This window comes from Miniopterus natalensis, chromosome 4 (assembly GCF_054644295.1).
Source record: "Miniopterus natalensis isolate mMinNat1 chromosome 4, mMinNat1.hap1, whole genome shotgun sequence".
NCBI lineage: Eukaryota > Metazoa > Chordata > Mammalia > Chiroptera > Miniopteridae > Miniopterus > Miniopterus natalensis.
Window position 1 is genome coordinate 76,422,334 of NC_142084.1, and position 21,517 is coordinate 76,443,850.

General features: G+C 44.0%; 1 protein-coding gene across 1 annotated transcript in view; it reads left to right on the plus strand.

The window, feature by feature from the left end:
- Positions 1 to 21,517, plus strand: part of DOCK5 (dedicator of cytokinesis 5) — a 162,033-nt gene that overhangs the window by 20,593 nt on the left and 119,923 nt on the right. Inside the window, exon 2 of the mRNA XM_087816863.1 lies at positions 19,482 to 19,565. Within this exon, the coding sequence (XP_087672989.1) occupies positions 19,482 to 19,565 (84 nt within the window). The remainder of the gene's footprint in view (positions 1 to 19,481; positions 19,566 to 21,517) is intronic.

A 21,517-nucleotide genomic window follows, 5' to 3' on the forward strand; every position in this document is an offset into this window, starting at 1 on the left:
TGATGTGTCTCTCTCACACTGATCTCTCTCTCTCTTTCTCTCTCTCTCTCTTTCTCTCTCTCTCTGTGTCTCTCCCCCTCCCGCCCTTCCTTCTACTCTCTCTTAAAAAAATAATCAATGGAAAAAATATCCTCCGGGGAGGATTAACAACAACCACCAAACGAACAGAAGAAGAACCCGTCCATTAGACGGCATCTCAGCTTTAGCTATTTTTGCGCCGTAAGATTTCATTCTTCTGAAACTCTGGACCCTGGGAGGAACCTGGCACATCAGCGAGGGCCTCCTCCCTGTCACAGTGAGAGCAAGACTCCGCTGAGACACCTCAGAGGCAGGAAGGTGCAAACAGCAGGGTGGCTTGTCTGCCTCCCACAGAGAATCCATAACCTCCTCCAGGGTGCATTCTAAGTGGAAAGAATCAGACTAAATTTAAAGCATACATAAGATAATATCTATTCATGTTACGGGCTCTGAGACTATTGATGAGAGAGTATAACATAGAGAGAGCGATGGGGTGACTGCTGTAGTTTAGTTAGGGTGGAGATCACTTCTCGGAGGTGATAACATTTGGGGAAATATCTGAATAAAAGAAGGAACGAGCCATGCCTAGGGTAAGAGCGTTCCAGGCAGAGGGCTTGGCATCCTTGAGGGGCAGTGAGTAGGGCCCGTGTGGCTGGACCTGAGTGAGGGAAGGGAGTGGAGGGGCAGTGGTAGGAGATAGGTTCAGGGGTTGGCAGAATTCTGGTGGGGGTAGTTTTCTGCACCCACATGAAAATTAATTATATATCTATCTTGACTGACATCTTGTAATAATGGTTATTCGTTAAGCCACCCCTTCATTTGGTAAATTTTGTTCGTTACCCACAGTGTGCGCAGAGGCAGTGAGCTCGTTGGGTAAGACAGTCGCCTCGGATCTGGTGTGAGTCAGTAGCATCTGGACAGCTCTCAGAAGATAAAGTTCTGACAGCGCCAACCAAGACCAGAATCTGCCTCTAGGATACGAGGCCCAGGCCACTGCCGTGTTTTGGTTCAGAAACTTCCCAGGTGGTTCTGATATGCCGTTGCTGGACCTGCCCTGGGAGCACTGTTTGAGTAAGATAGTTCATCTTCAGGGAGTGTACCAGGAACTGCCCGGATTGTTGCACATACATGGGAAAATAGGATTTCTTTCATAAGAGAACCACAAAACGTGCTAAAGAGTGTTTCAGAAGGGGAAGGGAGTACTTTCCATTGGAGAGGTCAGGGAGGCCCAAGGAGCAACTAAGCCAGTTTCTTCACTCATGAAGTGGGGATGATCTCAGAACCTACCAGAGTGTTGTAGAGGCGAAGTGAGTAAGTGCCTGAGAGATTTGTGTACAGGGCCTGGTGCCTAGTAAGTACTCAATAAATGTGACCAGTCATTTCAGCTGCGTCTTTAAGAATGGTTAGAATTTCTGAACTATAACATGCTATCTATGTAGTTTGTCATCTAAGAGGAGGTTTTTTTGTGTTTTTGTTTTTTTTTTTATAAAGCTTCCATGTGAAGACCATTTAAATTGAAATAGCTATTACACACACATGCAAAATCTGGTGGTTAGCTCGATATCTTAAACCAGGTGATCCAGATTTTCCAAATAAATCCGCCTGTAAAACTTTGTATAGGAAACATTTTGTTCCTGCCGTTCATTGGTGCTTAATCCGATACATTTGGGCCTTCTTCGTTGTACTTATTTATTGGACTAGCTTTTAAGGACCAGCTGTGGGCCAAGCACTGTGCTCCCCACAGTGGGCAGGTATACTGTGTGCCCACAGCCTGGAGCAGGAGCACAAGGAAATAAGTACACATAAAGTCAGAATCCGTCGAGTCTTCATTACCTTGGTACCACCTAGGAAGTAGACTGGATATGCATTTGCCTACAACATCTGGATCCCATTTCAGTTGGAAAGTCTGTTTTAAAAGGAAATACCCAGATGTGTCATGTGACTGTGACCAATTCATTCTAAGTAGTTCAGAGAGTGTCTGAATCATTTTGCTTTTGTTGAAGCTTGCAAGTGGGAGGGCTGAGGACCACCCCCCCTAACCCCCCCCCCCCAATCTCTGGGGTGGATTGTAGGAAAATCTAGGAGAAGGAAGGGCCTCTAAGGCCAGTGTGCTTTCCAGCAGTATCACCTAGATGGAGTGAGTCCTCTCCCTCTTCAGGCCTGCATGTAAACGCTCAGGAAACAGATTAAGGCATTATGGCTGGGCTATAATTGACCCCTGAATTTTGACTGCTAGAACTGAAAAAAAGATTAATCTGCTGTTTAGAGAATATTCCCTGGTGGTTCAAAGGATAATTGCTTGATTCCAAGAAAAAGGCTTGGTTGGCTCTTAGCATGAGTTTGTAGATTGCCCACAGTGGTTGTGGGTGGGCGAGTTTGTTTGAAAAGGCCCCCTGCCTCTCTTCTCTTGGTGGAGTAGCCGGGTGTGTGGGTTGGAATAAAAGATGGAAAGTTAAACCCTGGGCTCAGTGGGAGTCTAATCAAGAGAAAAGTTTCCTGTGGATCAGGCCCAGACCCTAGCTGGCGGGGGAGGCTTCTCTGTTTCCTGCCTGAAATGAACCGGCAATATGAAAAGGCGGGGTGCGTTACAGCAGCTCCCCTGGGGTCCCCCTCCTGTCCAGAGCCCTCCTCACCTAGAGGGGGTTGTTCGTTTCACACAGAAGTCTGAGCCACCTGAAAAACTCCGAATGTAGCCAAACAGCTGCTGATCTCCAGGATTCTCCGCCTCTGCCTGGGAAAGCTGCTTGGGGCTTTTCTTTTGTGCCTTTTCTGAAGCCTTGCAAGATGTGAGAAACTGGAGACCTGGGAGCTCTGCAGAGCTCGATTTTACCCTAGTTTGGGTTTTCCTCATGTTGGTCAGGGCTTAATTAGAACTGCCTTTCAAGTCGCCTTCCCAGAGGAATAAACTTTCATTGGAAATACCTCCCTACACCCCAAGGAAAAGTAGTAACCCCAGTGAAATGCCTGCCCACAGTCACAGTCATTCTAATCCTGCCCTCGTAAACACAGTTCTCCTTGAAAGCGACAGGCAGTGGAGCCGGGCAACGTCCCGCTTCTCTGTGGCCGTGGCAGGATGTTCAGAGAGGGTGGGAGGTTGTTGGTTTGATGAGCAAACCTACTACCAGGGTCCCTTTGCACCCCCACTGCCCCTCTGCTTTAGGGAACTAATTCCCGCCTTCGTTTAGCTTGTTCCCCTTTTGACTGTAACGTGGGCACCCTGCCTGCGCTCCCAGGGGGTTCGTTGTGCAGGTGGGCGGGCGCAGATGAGCTGGGACCCGGTGTCTGTCCCGCAGTGGGAAGTGGTCTGGGGGGTAAGTGATCCGGGTGTGAGTGGGTAGAGGGCGAACACCTCCACCAGAGGGAAGTGGCGTTTCCTCCAGCTGCAGCGTAGGTTTCATCTGACCCAGTGGTTCCAGCCTTCCGTCTCATGTGCCTCTCCTGCCGCCATATGGGTGACAGGCACCGTCAGTATCTCTGATTTTGCACGGCGATTCTCACTGCAGGAGTGTCTGAGGAAAGCCTTCACCCCGGCTCCGTCAACCCCCGGCCACTGCCTCCCGTATGCCTGGTCTCAGGGCTTTGCCGTGTGGTTCTGGGCTCCCCTATAGCTTCCTAAATGCCAGCCCCTCCCTGCTCTTCTCCTGTCAGTTCAGTGGACATTGCTTGGTGATTCTCCTTCCACAAGCTGTGCCCTGTGTCAATATGAAGGCGACAGGTGACTGGGGCCTTGGGTGGTGACATATGGGAGAGACCCTTTCCGTCACTGGCCATTGGCTGAGGTGATGACAGGGCCCAGAGGACCAGAAGAGGTGCCTTGGATCAGTGTCCCTACCCCACCTTTGCTCCTATCCTGCCCTGGCCAACTCCAAATCTCTTCTTACCAACAGGAAGCTAGTGACCAGAACGAAAGACTTCGGATCATTCAGGCTGGGCCTGTTTCTCCTGTGCATCACCAGACAAGTCTTCCGAAGGCAGGGGCATCATCTGGAAATGGGGGGGTGGGAATATGTGCAGGGCATCGAGCCGGGGAATCCTGGACTCTGCTTCCAAGCGGGAGCCGTCCTCTCCACCGCTGGGACCTGGCTCTCCAGGCCAGGGATGCCCTAACAATGGTCCAGCTGGACTCTTTGTGTCCGTTTGAAAAGCGTGGGGGAATTGGGTGACCAGTTTGATTTCAGCTTTAAAACATGGATAAGCTAGAGTGACATGGCAGTCAACGTTATTCTGTGGGAACAGAGCAGCTTTGAACAAAGCAGAGTGGCTGCGTGGGGGTGGGGTGGGCTTCCTTTCTTCCGTGGCCTGGATCCACAGACAGTCAGGAGAGAGAGGTGTATGACTTCTAGTTTTTCAGGTGCAGGAATTGCTTCTTCCATGCCCCTGTACCCCAGGGCCAGCCCATTATCAGGTACAGAGTAAGGGCTCCAAGGTGACTTTTGTGATGTATTTGAGGGAGGGACAGCGAATCTGCAGGAGGGCCAAGGTGGGGGAGAAAGGAATTACTTTTTGCAAACAGGGCTGGAGAGAATTTGCAACGTATTCAGTCTTTGGACTTTATGTTATTTCTGTTTCTGCCAACAGTGTTTCTGACTAAGACGTGTATCATTGGGACACTTTTTCTTTTTTAACCATGAAAAGACCATTTATTAAAGCAGTGTTGTGCTATTGTTAAAGAATTTACCATAAAAGAAAGTGACAGCTATTCACTTTGATATCATTTCCCCCAAATTGATTAGAGTAAACGTTTACTGGAATTTCTATATTCAGTTATCAAATAACAAATCTGTTGTTCTTAATCTTTTCAAACCCTGTGAACACTATACACACGTGATTTCACATAATAATTGGGAGGAAATTTAAGAAATATTTTGTGTCGAAACAGGTAATTGTATTGATGATCTCTGGACACCTTAATAATGGACACCTTACAAAGGAGCAATTAAAGTCAGCCGTTTTGAGTTGCCATCAGTAACTGAATTTACTACTCGTGGGACTAGTCTTGATCACTGAGATTAGCTTGTTTGAAAATTTTGAGTTTCTTTCTATGCTGGTTTTATATATAAGCATCGAATATGCTAGATGTCCAGCATAGAATATAGCTCTAGTGTCTTTTTTTTTTTTTTGCATTAAATCATTTCTGGGTTTTATTATCTTATTTTTCAATTACAGTTGACATTCAGTATTATTTTATATTAGTTTTGGGTGTACAGCACAGTGGTTAGATGTTTATATAATTCACAAAGTGATCCCCCGATAATCTCAGTACCCATCTGGACCACACTTAGTTATTACAATATTATTGACTATATTCCCTAGGCTGTATTTCAGTGCTTTAGTTCCAGTTACCTGGAACACAGAAATCAAGCTTGAGCCCTTGGATGGGATGTGTTGGTGGAGGACAGTGGCTCATGTTTGGCCATGAGAACGTGTTACTGCCCAGGCCAGGGTTTGCAAAAAGGGGGCCATGCCTGTCATTTCAGAGAGCCGTGAGATCATTCTAGATGGTGCAGCAATACATGGCACTAATTTAACACTGAATCATGTAGTGAGGGAATAATTCCTTTTCATTTCTCTCTCAACACTAGCAAGTCTCAGTGTAGTGCTAGCCGCTCCTCGCTAACATTGTCCTCTCAATCCTTAGGCCCCCGTAGCTGCCGAGACCGTCGGTACTTCTGACATTCGCAGTGCTTCTCTTTCTGCAGGATTACTTGTCTTTCTCTTTTCTTCTTTTGTCTCTTATTTCCTTCCCTTTTCTGTGCTACAGTCTTCACGTGGGAGAATTTCCCTCAGATGTTTGCAGATCCTTGACTTTATTCATACATAAGAACAAGAAACTCTGGACTTCCTCTTTTATTTTTTAAGACCTTCAAATGCCTCGAAGAGTAGAATTTGCTCCAGGTGGGTCAGATTCTACCAGAAAAGACTTTCCAAGGCCCTGTGTGGGCAGAACAAGTCTGGCTGCTGGAGCTCCTGGTTGTCAGTGGGAGAAGAGGGCTGGGGTCATTAGCACAACTTAATACGGCAGCCTCTTTGTCCCGTTTCATTCCAGCACCTTTCCCTTGCCTGGTGTCCCTGAGTTCGGTTTTTACAGAGGACAGACTTCCTGTCTCCTGCAGGAGTGGAAAAGGGATTGCTACCTGGAAGTGTGTGTGGGTGGGGGTGTCTGGTAGGCATATCGTTCACTTATCCAGCCTCCCAAATTTCCCCATCTTGAGGGCACCCTTCTGCAGTCTCTCCTTAGTCGGGGACAATGTTTCCATATCACTTTATTTTTAAAGATTATTTTTCAAAACCTCTACTCTCGTTAGGTGTTTAGCTTGCTTACTGTTTTTCCAATTACAAATCAACTTTATATTGAAATTCTTGTCTATGTCTCCCTATTTGCAAAAGGATATTTCTGATAAGTGGAATGACTGGATCAAAGAGTAAGAATATATAAAATACGTGAACCTGCCCTGGCTGGTGTGGCTCAGTTGGTTGGAGCATCTTCCTGAACACCAGAAGGTGGCTGGTTCGATTCCCAGTTTGGGCTTATGCTGGAGGCAACCAATGGATGTGTTTCTCTCACCTCTCTCTCTGTCTCTCCCCCTCCCTCCCTAAAATGAATTTTAAAAATGTGTAAAATAAAATACATGAAGCTTTTCAAAAGCTTTAGTTGTATTTTGCTAAATCTTAAATTCCATTTGCACTCCTAGTCACCATCATTATATTCATCACTATCATCACCGTCATATCTGTCACCAATCATCATCATATTCAGCACCATCACTGTCATACCCGTCACCATCACCACCACATCTGTCACCATCACCACCACATCTATCACCATCACATCATATCTATCACCATCATATCCTTCACCGTCACCACCATCCCCATCATGATCTTCAGATGAGCATTTGCAGGGACTTTAAAAAAAAATTATTGATTGATTTGAGAGAGAGAGAGAGAGGGAAAGAGAAAATTCTAGAGAAGCATCAGTTCGTTGTCCCAGACACTTATGCACTCATTGGTTGATTCTTGTATGTGCCCTGACCAGGGATGGAACCTACAGCCTTAGCACACTGAGATGATGCTCTAACCAACTGAGCTACCTGGCCAGAGCTCAGGGACTATTGTAAGCATTATACATTCTCATCTCATGTGACCCTCAGAGCCATCTTGTGCAAAGACACACGTGTTAGCCAGCTTGGCAGAGGAAAAAGTGGAAGCTTCGAGAAGATTAATAACTCATCCAGGGTTCCAAAGGGGGTAGGCGGTGGAGCTGGGATCCATATCCAGACCCTCCTGACTGCAGAGGCTCCTCTGTGCTCCTGCTTATCAGGGCTCATCCTCAGGGCATTTGGCAGTGAAGAAATGTACTCAGCCTCACATTCTCCTCCCCTCATCCTTCCAAGTGAGCAGGGAGTGCTGGCTTTTGCTAGGCGTCTTTGCTGTGCCTGGGGACACTGTCTTTTCGAGTTGGTCTCGCTTTCTATGTGCTGCTCCAGTCTGCACTGTGGCGTACAAAGAATCTCTCTAAGGCACTGGCATGGGGATAGTGCTTTTGTTTGGTTTCCAGGGTGGATGCAGACTTTTCTTTTTTATAATAATTCCAATATTATTTCAAAGGGGATCTGAGTGGCAGACCATACCCCTGAGGGCTTCTACTTTATCACTTATGAGTTGTTCCCAAACTCCATCTTTACAGTAAAGGGAAATATAATTCAACTGGTCATCTCATGTTCACTTCTGGATAGTGGATGTGATAACTCCTAGGAGACAGGTAGCCGAAGTCTCCCCTGACTCAGACAGTCCTTTATTTTCTCAAATATAAATAAAAGAATGATATGCTCTGTCTCTAGCTGTTTCACAGAAGGTCCATGAGAGCAAGTAAGAGGATCTCTGTAAATTTGTTTTTCTTTCCCCCCTCTAATCAGATAGGATGAAGCCCAGGAATCATAATTATTGCCACATTACCACACCGAGTAGAATTCATTAGAAATCAGTCCTTTCTATCTGATCTTTTTGTTCACCTTTTCCTGCCTTTCAGCAGAGGCTCCTGCTGAACCCTGGGCTGTCCTTGCTTATTCTCTTATTCTCTTAGCAAGTGCATAGCCCATCCGGCTAAAGAAGACTGGTATCGAGGTCATTAGGCATCAGTGTTTCCATTACAGTAAGCAGGCTTCTCATCTGCAGGAAGGGCGAAGGGTCTGAGGAAATTTGCTTTCCCTAATCCTGAACACGTTCACAATTTATTGTACAAACTTCCAGAAGTTTTTCAAACACATACTTAATTATTTAGTGCTTTCAAACACATACTTAATTATTTACTTAACAACAGTGGAACATAATATGCGTAGATATTACAGCATACTTCTTTTTCCCCACTTAGAAAAAATTATGGACATCTCAGTAACTCCTATTCAATGCCCATACATATATACACTTCATTCTTCATGTAGACCCTATAGTATTTCATGGTGTGGATATATTGTAATTAAAACATTTTTTCTGGTAGATATATGCATTGTTTCTGGTTCTTTCTCTTTCATGAATGTATTAGTTTGCGAGGACTACCATCCCTAATAAAGTACCAATGCCCGGGTGGCTTAAACAACAGAAATTTATTTTCCCAGTTCTAAAGTCTGGAAGCTTGAGGTCAAGGTATCAGCAGGGCTGGTTCCTTCTGAGAACTGTGAAGGAAGGACCTGTTCAAGCTTTTCTCCTTGGCTTCTGGGTGGCTGTGTTGTCCCTGTTACTATACATCATCCTCCCTCTGTGTGTGACATTGTCCAAATTTTTGTCGTCTTATAAGGATGCCAGTCATTTCAGTGGGATTCAGACCCACTCTAGTGACCTTATTTTAACTTAATTATTTTGTAAAGATCTTAAATCCAAATAGGGTTAAATTCTGAGGTTCTGGGGGTTAGGACTTGAACATAAGAATTCTAGAGGAACACAATTCACCCATTACAATGAATAGTACGACAGTGGTCATCCCTGCATATTTTTGTGCATTTAAATATACCATAAAGTAAATTCCTATAAGTGGGATTGCTATGTCAGAATTTATGTACATTTCCAAAATTTATGCATAAAAAGAGTTATCAAGCATTCTCTTTTTTTCTCTCTTTGTTTAAGATTGGTAATACTTCTTCCTTAACGATTAGATATTGTGCTTTTAATTTCAAATTCCACTTATTAATTTCTGGTACATGAGAAAGTGAATGACTTTGGCATATTGACCTTGTCTCCTACACCCTTGCTGTATAGCTGTGTGCTGTGTCACGACGTTTCGGTCAACAACAGGCCGCGTGTACAGTGGTGGTCCTATAAGGTTAAACGGAGCTGAAAAATTTCTGTCGCCTAGTGACATGGTGATTTCCCAGAATTTCTATAGCTGTCATCATATTGCAGTACAGTGCACTGCTCACATGTTTGTGGGGATGCCGTTGTACACAAACCCCCTGCACTGACAGCCATGTGAAAGAATAGCCCAGGTACAGGGTAGGCTCTGCCTTCTAGATTTGTGTAAGTGCACCCCACGATGCTCACACAACAGTGGAATCACCCAGTGACACATTTCTCAGAATGTATCCCCTGTCCTGAAGCCCTGCATAACTATAACTGCTTATTAGCTCCGGGAGCTTTAAAAAAATATTCTTTGGATTTCCTACATAGATGATCACGTCATCTGCGAGCAAAGGCAGTTTTATTTCTTCCTTTCCAATTTGTATATCGTTCATGTTCTTTTCTTGTCTCACTGCCTTAGTGAGGACTTCCAGTGTGATCTTGAAAAGGAGTGGTAACAGGAGTCATCCTGATCTTAGTGGGGAAGCTTCTAGTAGTTTCTCAGCATTAAGTATGATGTCATCTATCTGTAGGGTTTTTTGTAGATATTCTTTATCAAGTAGAGGAAGTTCCCTCCTATTCCGAGATTACGCAAGAGTTTTTATCGTGCCTGGGTATTGGGTTTTGTCACATGCTTTTCTCTGTACCTATTGATATGAGCATGTCAATGTTTTGTCGTTTTCCCCGTTTGAGATTCATTTTCCATGTCATTTGTAGGCTTTTGTTCTACAAAAGTTTTCATTTTTATCTGACCAAAGCTGTAGTCTTTTTGTTCTCTGGTTTGGTCATAAGCTAAGAAAGGCTCCCCCCCCCCCCCCCCCGCCCCAAAGTCGTAAGTATATTTTCCCCTATCATTCTTTTGGTTCTTTTATGATTTTGTGTTTTACCTTAAATCCTTTATCTAGAATTTGTTTTCATATATGGTATGAGAGCACATCAAACTTATTTTTTCTCTACCCTGTAAAGCAATTATTTTGACATTTATTGACTGCATTATTTCTACTTTATCTTATTTGGATTGCCAGTTTTATCATATATTATTTTCCTAGATTCAGTTCTATTTCTGAGTTTTTAAAATTCTGTTCAGCTGATCTGTCTATTCCAAACAATCTCCTTGGTTTCATTACTGAAAATTTAGCATAATTTTTAAATGTGTTAGAGCAAATTTCCCTTTGTTAATTCTTCGTTTTCAAAACATTCTTAATTTTTTTACATATTTATTTTTCCAGATGAACTTCATTATCATTTATGTATCAAACTATTTAAACATCTATTGGTATTTTAATTATAATCTAATTTAGCATATGTTTTATTTAGAGCATTGAAATTATTATTGAGATTTAACATTATATCTTTTCTTATAGGAACATCATGTGTTTCTATTTACTTAGATCTTTGTGTCCTCCAGTCTTTTGAACAAAAACATTTTTAACCCCAGAATTCTAAACTCAGCTGAACTTGAAGGCAACAAAGATTCACAGACATAAGAGCCAAGAAAGAGTGCCAAACATATGCTCAACTTAAACAAATTACTTTGAGATTGTCTTAGTCCCTTCAGGCTGCTATAACAAAATACCACAGAATGTGGCTTATAACCAGCAGAAGTATATTGCTCACAGTTCTGGACCCTGGATGTCTGAGATTAGGGTGCCAGCATGGTCTAGTGAGGGATCTCTTCCAGGTCTCTCAGACTTGTGGTTGTATCATTATAGGGTGGGAGAGGTTAGGGAGCTCAGTGGGGTCTCATTTATAAGAGCACTGATTCTATTGATAAGGGCTCTGCACTCGTAGCTTAATCACCTCCCAGAGGCCCTACCTACCAATACTATCACCTTCGGGGGTTAGGATTTCCACATATGAATTTGGGGTTGGGGACACAAACATTCAGACCATAGAAGAAATTTACTCAACCTATAAAGATCAGTCTAAATAATGTAAAAATGAGGAAGTAATGCTATAAAAAGATTAGTAGTAGACCAATTAGACATAAAGCTATACACAACTAATTATTTTAAATATAGCTACAAAATAGCATAGCAGTACTTTTTGGAAAAGCAGATAAATATTGTAAAAATAACCAATTAAGCCCTGACTGGTGTGGTTTAGTGGTTAGAGTGTCGACTCACTCACTGAAGAGTCTCAGGTTCGATTCCTGGTCAAGGGCACATACCTGGGTTGCAGGTTTGATCCCTGGCCCAGTTGGGGCATGTGCAAGAGGCAACTTATCGATGTGTCTCTCCCACATTGATCTTTCTCTCTCTCTTTCTCTCTCTCCTCCCTCCCTCCCTTCTACTCTTTATAAAAATCAATGGAAAAAATATCCTCGAATGAGGATTAACAAAAAAACAAAGTAAAATAACCAATTAAGTATAATCTCATGCAATGAAACTGCCAGGTTATGTGAACAAAAAATAAGTAGTGGTTTGAGGAATGGTCTGAGGATTTAAAGGTGTCCTGATTTTCTCTCACATCAGTTGGTTAATGTTTAATTAAAGGTATTGATAATTAAGATGAATGTAGGTTCAAGAGATTTCTTAAAGTAGCGAAGCAATCAGAAGTACAATGACCATTTTTGTGGTTTAAAAAATTTTTAAAAAAAATCAATGTCTAATTTATAGTAAAACTTACCCTTTTTAATGCATAGACCTGTGAATTGTGACAAACACATTCAATTGTGCAACTACCACTCACAGAATTTTTCCTGTACCCCTTTCCAGTCAGCTGCCTTTCCAGCCCCAGCGCATGGGAACCATTGGTCTGTTCCTGCTCTATAGTTTCAACTTTCCCAGAATGGTGCATAAGTAGAATCATACAGTATCTGTGTCTCCTGTTGAGTCTGGCTCCTTTCATGTAATATAACGCATTTGAGATTCATTCATGTTGTCTAAGTAGTTGTTCCTTTTAGTGCTGAGTAGAATGCTACTGTATGGATTCATTCTATTACTGCAGAAGATTCAGTTGTTTCCGATTTTTGACACATACATATAAAGCCTCTCTATAGAGAATTACTGAGGTGTAAGGGTGAGTGGCCGAGGGCTTGTCCTGGGACAGGCCCTGCTGATGGTTTTAAATTAATGGCTTTTGCAGCTCTGTTGGGGATCATTCCCTTTCTCAGTGTGTTTTGTCTCAAATTTATGTATGCACAGAAGAAAATAGTCACTGTCATTTCCAGTTGTGGTTCTAGGTTCCACAGTAATCTGTGGCCTTTAGCGTCAGACTCCCTGTGATGATTTCTCTCCGTAAGTTAGACTCAGTAACCTTGACACAGCCTTAGGTGTGACCGATTTTATCTTAGATCTGGTCATTCATTTTCAATAAGATTGTATATCAAGAAGACCCTGGTAATAATCTCTTATGTGATTGGGGAAGGTCTTCTGAGCTTGTTAGGAAGTTTGATTTTTTACATCATTGTTAAAACCCTGCTTTACTTGCCCTCTGATTTTTTTCTCCTATTTTTTCTTAACAAGAAAAAGAATGGACGCAATGAGAACTTTAGGCATGAATAGCACTAGAACATGTGACTTTAATGTCTGTGCAGATTGACGGTGCCGCAGTGAGTTCTGACTGAGGCACCGCCAGGATTCTGGGCGACAGCCTGGTACCGCGGTGGCATCACTGCGGTAATGCGCGGTTCAGGGCAGGAAGAAAGTGGTTAAAATAGTAAAATGGTCCCCTGCCCTCTTGCTGCTTCTTAGGGCAGCTCTGCACTGAGGTTTCTACCCTGGAGTGGCTTTGCTGTCCTTGAGGACACCTGCGTTGTATTGTCCAACAGCCTTTACCTTTAAAGAACTGCTGCAACTGGCCTGCCCTGTCACCTCTGCAGACCCGCCTGGGGCCCGGTTTTCATCGCCCAGTGGGGAGGGGGTGGTGTCAGTCTCCGGGGATGCTCAAGAGGGAAGTTGGACAGGACAGGAAAGGGGAAGGTGACTGCTGTTGACTCAGTGTCTACCAGGTGTTAGTCATCACCCTGGGCACTGTTTATTTTCTTCTCTTTGGCATCACAGACTGTGTGAAGAATTTACTGTTGCCCCATCTTTTAGAAGGGGAAGCCATCTGTATTTGTTCTGTAACCTTCAATTGCCATGTTTCTGCCTGTCTCCTTTAAGTATTTCCTGTAAATTTAATTCAATATTAATATAAATGACATGGCTTAATTACTTGGTACCAGTGATGAAATAAACTGTAGTTGAGTTTGTATCTGTGAAATCATCTCTCTAGTTAAAGATACTTATGGATTCCATCCACAGATAGATGTAATCCTCAAACTAGAGATTTCTAAAGCAGCAATTTTCAACCGGGGTGTCCCAAGAATTTTTAAAACCTGCATTACCTGACTATTTAGTCAGGGGCACTGACCTCTTTTAACCTTAGATGGTCAGATAAAAAAATGACAGCAGCCAACCCAGCAATAGCCATGGCGGTGTGAATGCCCTGTCTTGACCCATAAATATATAGGTCATATAAAAGAGATGCACCTTATTGTCATCACATAATGAGGTTGCCTCTGATTGGTTAAGTCTTGGTGCCAGAAATCTTTATATACAAGTATAGGCACCTGATTTTTAAAAAGTCACTTTGGCCCGGCCGGGCGTGGCTCAGCGGTTGAGCGTCGACCTAGGATTCAGGTGATCAGGGTTCGATTCCCGGTCAGGGCACATGCCCGGGTTGCGGGCTCGATCAATGACTCTCTCATCATTGATGTTTCTATCTCTCTCTCTCTCCCTCTCCTTTCCTCTCTCTGAGATCAATAAAGATATATTTAAAATAAAAAATAAAAATTAAAAAGTCACTTTGGAGCAAAAAGGATAGGTAATTATTATTATTTTTTAAAAACCAATCAAAATTACACCTTTTTTTTTGTCAGATCAGCAAAAAATACATGTTTTGGTGTGCTGCATCGTTTTAGCAATTAGTTTATGTGTGACATGAGATGAAAAAGGTTGAACATCGCTGATCTAAAGAAAGGTCAATAAAGTGGTCATTAAATTGTCTGATCTCCTAAAGGGCCTAGGTTACAAAGTTAAGAATCCTGTGTGAACTGCATTTGTGGAGCATGGTGATGAAACGTGCGAGCCCAAGGCTTTATCTGATAGCCCCTGGCCTGGAGGGTTCTGAGTAGCCACACAACTTGTTGATGGTCATCTTATCCTAAAAAGATTCTTTCGGAGCCTAATTGAAACAACCAGTATAAAGCCTTAGATTTTCACTTCTTGGGGTCAGACCTGCTGTTGAATGGGATGAAATCAGAAGAAAAAAGTCTGCTTGTCCTTCTAGGAAGACATCATTGCATGCAGTCTAGGGAGGAGATCAAAGATGAGATGTGCCCTTTTAATTTTCATAGTTCCACTCACTGAAAGGTTGGCTGATTATGAGAATAATGAAAAAGATGAAGTCGGATGATCTTTTTAATATTCTGAATAATATACAACTCAGATTGGGACCTCGTTCTGTTCACTGAATCTTTCCCTTGTAGATTCTGCCAAAAGACTAATAGAAAATGTCATATTTTAGTTATTCTTCAAGGGGTTGTAATTTGAGGATTCACGAAAGAACCTAACTTATTGGAAAGATTAAATGCCAGTAACCCACAGACTTTTCATCATCAAATCTGATCCTCATTTGGGGGCCTGTAAGTCTATTCTGTTGGATTTTGCTTGCATAATTTTAAAACCTCAAATTTCTTTTTTCCTCTCTCATAAAAGCCTGGTTTAAAAGGAAAAGCCAAGTCAAAGATTTGGTAAAATGCAAACTTTTACATTTGTAGGCATACTGTCTTGTCTTCTTGGTTCTGCCAGATTACACTTTCGGAATATAAACAGTAAGCTGCTCAGGGAAGAATTCCAGCAATGAGTCTTTCCCAACCTTGCACATAGCAGCCAGCACCGAGATAGACAGCAACTCCCCATTCTTGTTTAATTTCCTCAGACAAAACAAGAGATTGTGGCGGTGCCTGCCAGCTCAGAACGGCGTAACTTGTTGCTCTTGGTTCTTATCATTGCCTCATGAATCAGAGGATGTTGGAACTGCAGAGGCTCTTAGAGTCATCTGGGCCAGTGCCTAGTTTACAGATGGGAAACTGAGGCCCAGACTGAGGGACTCATCCAAGGTCTGGCATGTGTAAGTGGCAGAGTTGATCTTCAATTCTGTTTTGTTGAACTCTAAGGTCTCCTTTGTTTCCCCTTTCTCTGCTTCTGCAACAGCGATGCACATTCCGGGGAGAAAGCATGATCCCCGCTGAGTGCATTAGTAGATGCCTGTTCCTGAAAGAGCACCGGACTCGTGGACAGCGTGACCACCAGTCACAGATTTCTATTGTAAAGCTTGTTTTTGGAAGTTGGATGTTCATTTAATGAGAGAAACTGAAGGCAGACAACATGTTGAGTAGCAGGCTTTTTCTCTTTGTTTCCAGGCTATATTCCAGGGCATACCTTCACCATGACTGTGATGAGTGGGTCATTGCAGGACCAGTTCTGGTAGCAGCTTTGCAGCTCGTAAAGCTGGGTTACTTGGGGAAGGCGCTTACCCCTTCTGAGTCTCCATTTCCTCATTAAATAGCGTGGTATGTGGCATCCACTGTATACGGTTACTATATTATATATGGAAGGGAAATTACAAGATACAATGGAAATGAGGTGTCGTAAGGAGGGGTCTAAGGGGGGGATGGTTCTAAAGTGCATAGTTGGAAGGAATATATGGCAGCTGTAACTGACTGGAAGTCTTGTTGGTTCTGCTGCCCAAACACATGAAACGGATAGGAGCATCCTCTAACTTTTCACTGCAGTGAAAGGCATTGTTGAAGGGATGTATGCTTCCCATGGGAATCTCTCCAGAAGCTTCAGCTGGAAAGGCAGATTCTGTGTAATAAGCAAAAAATGGCAGGAGAGGAGATTTTGATTCCTTTGTTGAGAGGTGGGGAACCACAGCTCCTGCTTCTGTAGCAAGCAGAAGTGTCTTAGATTTTGGGAAGTGATGAATTACTGAATTCATTGGTGGACTTTTTAAAAGTCACCATTGTGCCTTGAGCACCTTCTCTGTGTCTCATCCAGTGCCATGAAATGTGAAAGACACAAAAGTCATGTGTAACCGGCTCCCCATCCGTGATGGGTTTCCCTTCTCATTGTTGGCGGATGATAACACATGATGATCTGTGATTAAAAACCCAAACTGTGTTGGAAGGAAAAGCCATTGTGGGACATCAGAGAAAAAAAAAAAAGATGCATGCAGGCCAATAGGGAGTCAGTAGCCATTTGTGGAACTGAATTGTCAGTGTGGACTTTGGACTGTTAGGAAGGAAAAGGTAAGCTGTTGTTTCAGGCAGGGATGAAACGTGGGCTGAGCACAGAATTTAGGAAAGAATATGAGTTGACTGGAGCAGAGGGAGGTATTTGACTGATAATGGAGGCAAAGCAAAGGTGGACAGTTCAGGCTGGGATAATTTTTGGAACATTTTCATTGTCAGGCTTGAGATGTAGGATTTAAAGAAACTTAATGGTCTGTGGTCTGTGGGATGTGTGTGTGTGTGTGTGTACAGTTCACGTGCAACAGTGCTTGGGGGGTATTTGTGCCAGGAGCTGCCAGTCTGTGTGCTGCCCTTGAGTGCTTCTGCTTGCTTTCCTGATGACTAATAACAAGGAAGAGGTAACGCCGTGGCCATTGCACAACACACCGTGACACTGCAGCCCTACTGCTTCCTGTTTCTGTCCGAGAGCAGGGTGGTGGAAGGAGCCAGTTCAGCAGGAGGCAGCGAACGGGGACTGGGGAAGTCAAGGATGTCAGAACTGTATTTTCTGTGCAAAACCAGCCATATATTCAGTGGGCAGAACATTTGAGTCAAATGAAGCAGTCAGATGAAGGAGGGGACCTTCAGTGGAACAGCAGCTGTGGCCTGGTGGCCCACGGAGAGGCCTAGGGAGGGAAACTAACTCCTACTTCTGAATTTTGGCCCGTGTCTCCTAACCTCCCTCATCAGCTCAGCCTTGTTCTGGTTCACAGTCTAGTCCAAAAGCTCAGTAGGAAATAAATTCTCACATAATTTGTCCAGGCTTCTGTGCCTAGACTGCAGGAGAACACCACTTGGGTGGTTCCCTTAGAAAAGAGAGGCCGCTTGAAGCAGATGTGCTGGAGGTGAGCTCCTCCCACGCACCCACTGATAGAGTGACTGTGACCTAAGGGAAAGCCCACGCCAAGCGGGAGATACGTGATGCATTGCGGGCTCCGCAAAGAGCAGTGAGTACCCACAGTTGGCAATGACAGGGGTAGTGGAGCGGATGCCATGTGCTACATTATTTAATAAGGAAACTGAGGCCCAGAAGGGGTAAGCACCTTGCCCCAAGTAACCTTTGTAATCACCTTCCTGGGATCTGGCAGACGGATCAGTGACTCCCTCATGTGCTCATCAGAGCTCCAAGATGGGGGATATTGTAGGTTCCTTGACTCACTGGGTAAATGGTTAGAAGTGAATCTCCAAGTTGGTTGTTATTCCCTGGAAGGATGCAGATCACTCATCAAGAGAGTGAGGACAAGACTTAATTCTACTTAAAAAAACAACAGCTTTATTGAGGTCTCATTTACATACCATAAAAGCCACCCATTTGAAGTATGCAATTCAATGAATTCTAGTAAACTTACACGGTTGAGTAACTATCACCACAATCCGTTATTAGGGGGTGATGTGCCCATCACCCCCTGAGGTCCCTTTTGAACTCAATCATCCTTCCCACCCCAGCCCCAGGCAATCAGTAACTTACTCTACTGTCTGATAGGTTTGCCTGTTCTGGACCTTGCAAATAGATGGAAGCCTAAAATGTGTTTTTTTATATGGTTTTCATTTAGAGTAACGATTTGGAAGCTCATCCATGTTGTAGCATGTGTTCCTATTTTGTTCCTTTTTATTGCTGAGCAATAGTCTATCGTATGGATATACCATATTTATTTATCCTTTCATTCATCTGGAATATCTTCGAGGGGCTGTTTTTCTGCCCACCACAGCAGCTATGAGTATTCACACAAGGTTTTTGTGTGGGCGTGTTTCCATTTCTCTTTGTGGGTAACTGGGAGTGGAATTGCTGGGCCGGGCTGTGAATTTATGTATAACTTCCTAAGATGCTGCCACACTTTTCTGAAGAGGCTGTGCCATTTTACATTTCTACCAGCAATGCATGAAGACTTCAGTTTCTTCACATTCTTGCCAGTTGTCAGTCTTTAAAAATTCTAGCCATTCTGGTGGGTGTGAAGTGGGAGCTGATTGTGGTTTTGATTTGCATTTCCCTGATGACTAATGCTGTTGAGCACTTTTTGATATGTTCATTGGTCATCATATATGATTCTTGGTCAGATGTCCATTCAGAGCGTTACCCATCTGAAAACTGGGTTGTCTTTTTCTTTCTGAGTTATGAGAGTTAGTCTGCTATTTTCACAGCCTGGCCTAGCAATTGCCAGTCCTAAGGACCTTGGTGATTGAGGTCACCTCGTTGAAGGAGTGCTGGGACAACCCAGTTCCCCAGGGTGCCTAGAACTGGGGCAAGGCAGCCATCCCCACATTGCACCCTATGTCAGTCTGTTACTGGAGGGTATATTGGACTCACAAGTAGCCCTTGGTCACCAGTCACTGTCAGGGAAGCTGGGGATGGATCACCCTATCTGTGCCCTAGACATCATAGCTCAGGGGTGTCATAGGCTGGCTGTTGTCTGATGAACAAGGGGACTGACTAGTAAAACCCCACAATATATTCTCATTGTAGCTTAGTTTTTTCCTTTCATAACTCTTATAATTTTAATTAAGTAGTTATTTCTGTAATAGTATATTCAATATCTTTCTTCTCCTAGAAGACTATAAAAATTGCCGGGACAGGGACCATGTCTGTGTGTTTTGTCTCTCTACCCCTGGTCCCCAACACAGTATGTGGTGCATAGTAGGCAACCAGCCAGTATTGGTTGGGTGGAGGAATCTCAGTAAAACACCAGTAATGGGGGTCCAGGAGGGTGTTCCCTGCTTTTCGGTGGGTACCTCACCTGAAATCATTAAGTAGAGGGTAATTTGTTGATTAAGTGGTTCACTAACCACTGAATGTGCTCCTGAGTGATTTGAGTTTTAACTGCCCCTGACGCCCTCTCCCCCTCCCTTCTCATTGCAGCGATCTATAACTACAACGCCTCTCAAGATGTGGAGCTGTCCCTGCAGATCGGAGACTCGGTTCACATCCTGGAGATGTATGAGGGTGAGTCCGGGTGGCCTCCTGCCAGACAGGGCGAAAGGCAGAAGCGGTGGAAGTTACTTATTAATGAGGCACTCAGAGCAAACATCAACATGTTTCACTTCCTGGAGGGTGCTGGTGAAAATCCAGGAAGCCCTTAGGTTATACGATTTCATACTGAGGGTGATTTCAAAACAGCCGGCTGAATACATGCGTGCCAACCCACCCCATCGCCAGAGTCAAAGTATGTGGCTGTGTGGGGATCGACTACTGGTCGCGGAAGGACCCAGTGCTTTGCTGGCTTGAGAGGGACACATGGGACACTGGGCTGGTGGGGGCTCCAAGGGGCACTACTGATTAAGTGGCTCCTTCTATTCGGCACTAAATGCTGCCAGACTGGGGTGAGAAGTGAAGGAGACTTCCTGGGGTTGCTGAGATTCTTGCAGAGAATTAGGTCAGGACTACAGCCAGTCTCGAAAGCCTTGTAGTGTATTTCCCGCAACTAGGTTGGCCTAGGGAGGTGGTTCCAGTTAATCAGTGAGGGGGCTGTAGGACAGGACTCACTCAGGACTCCCTGTTTGTCTAATAAGCACAGATCGTGTCAGCACCCACCCCACCCCCAACTTCTAGCTCCAACTCTAGTTCTCTAAATCCTAGCAGGACGCCTGCATCCACATGTCTAACCCAAACCCCCAGAGCACAATAAACGTGTATGTATCCAGGCCACTGAAGTTGAGGGTCAAAGCAGAGAACCACTTTTAGGACCCATTTATTCTCTGAAGATTGGGGCAGGAACGAGGTGGGAAACTACACAGATTTTTGTCATACGGTGAGCCTTGTTAGAGCAGGCACTCCGGATTTGCAGGGTCCGGCCCCCCATGTAAGTGCTGTGATGGCTGAGTGGCAAAGGTGCTCGTCTAGAATCCAGATGCAGCTTCCTGGGGCTTGACAACACTGCAGGATGGGGAAGAGGAGACGGGAGGCAGCCAGGAGCTAAGGAAGCAGGCTTCGGCTGTAAAAAAAAGCTGTCGTCTGCCTGATTGCACAGAAGACTCGCTGTTATTGCTGCGTCCCTTTGGTTTTCGGCAGAGGGCTGGGGTTTGGCATTGTCCTCTCTTTCACACACTTGCAAATGTTCTGCAGCTCCCAGGGGCAGGGAGAGGGGAGGGCTATGTGGACTTTCCCCACTCCACCCTCTTGTCATCCTCACGTCTCAGGTCCAGCCAAACATCAATTCCGTGCTGTCCCCAGGTCACCAAGACACTAAGGACTCCTTTGCATAGTGAAAGCACAGCCCTCTTCAGACCTTACTAGGTCACATACCTCATTGTCAGGGGCCAGATGAAACCACTCTCATTTCTGTGAACACACATTTTCCATTGTACAGGAAAAGGCACATGTTTGGTTTTTGTAACTCTTCCTGTAGGCTTGAAAAGAAGGCATATTTTAAGATCATTGGGTGCAAAGTTCTATAGATGACAAATAGATTCTGATATATTTGTCATTATTTGTTTTCAAATCTACTACATGCTGCCTTTTTTCTGTTGCTTCTGTTACTGAGAGAACTGTGTTAAATCTTCCACCACGATTGCAGTTTGTGTCAGTTTATAGTGATGGCTGTCTTTCTTTACATATTCTCAGGCCTGTTTTTAGGTGCATACAATTTTAACATTGTAACGTTAAACAATTTCAACTTTTAATTTCTGTTTGTTAAACCTTTTTTTCATTATCTTTGTCTGTAGTAATCTTTTTTTCCTTAGTGTATCTTGTCTGAAATTATAGCCAACTCATTGGCAGTCCCAGGGCTCCAGTTTGCCCTCCTGGCCCCACAAACCGTCAGAAATGCTGCTCAGTCACTCAGGAACCTTTTCTTAACTCAGCAGATGCTCCAAGATAAACGCAGCCCCAAATTCTGGCCTCATATCTCTGAGTTGGTCTTTTTAAGATCTTGACCTGGCAATTGTTCACTTTGCCAT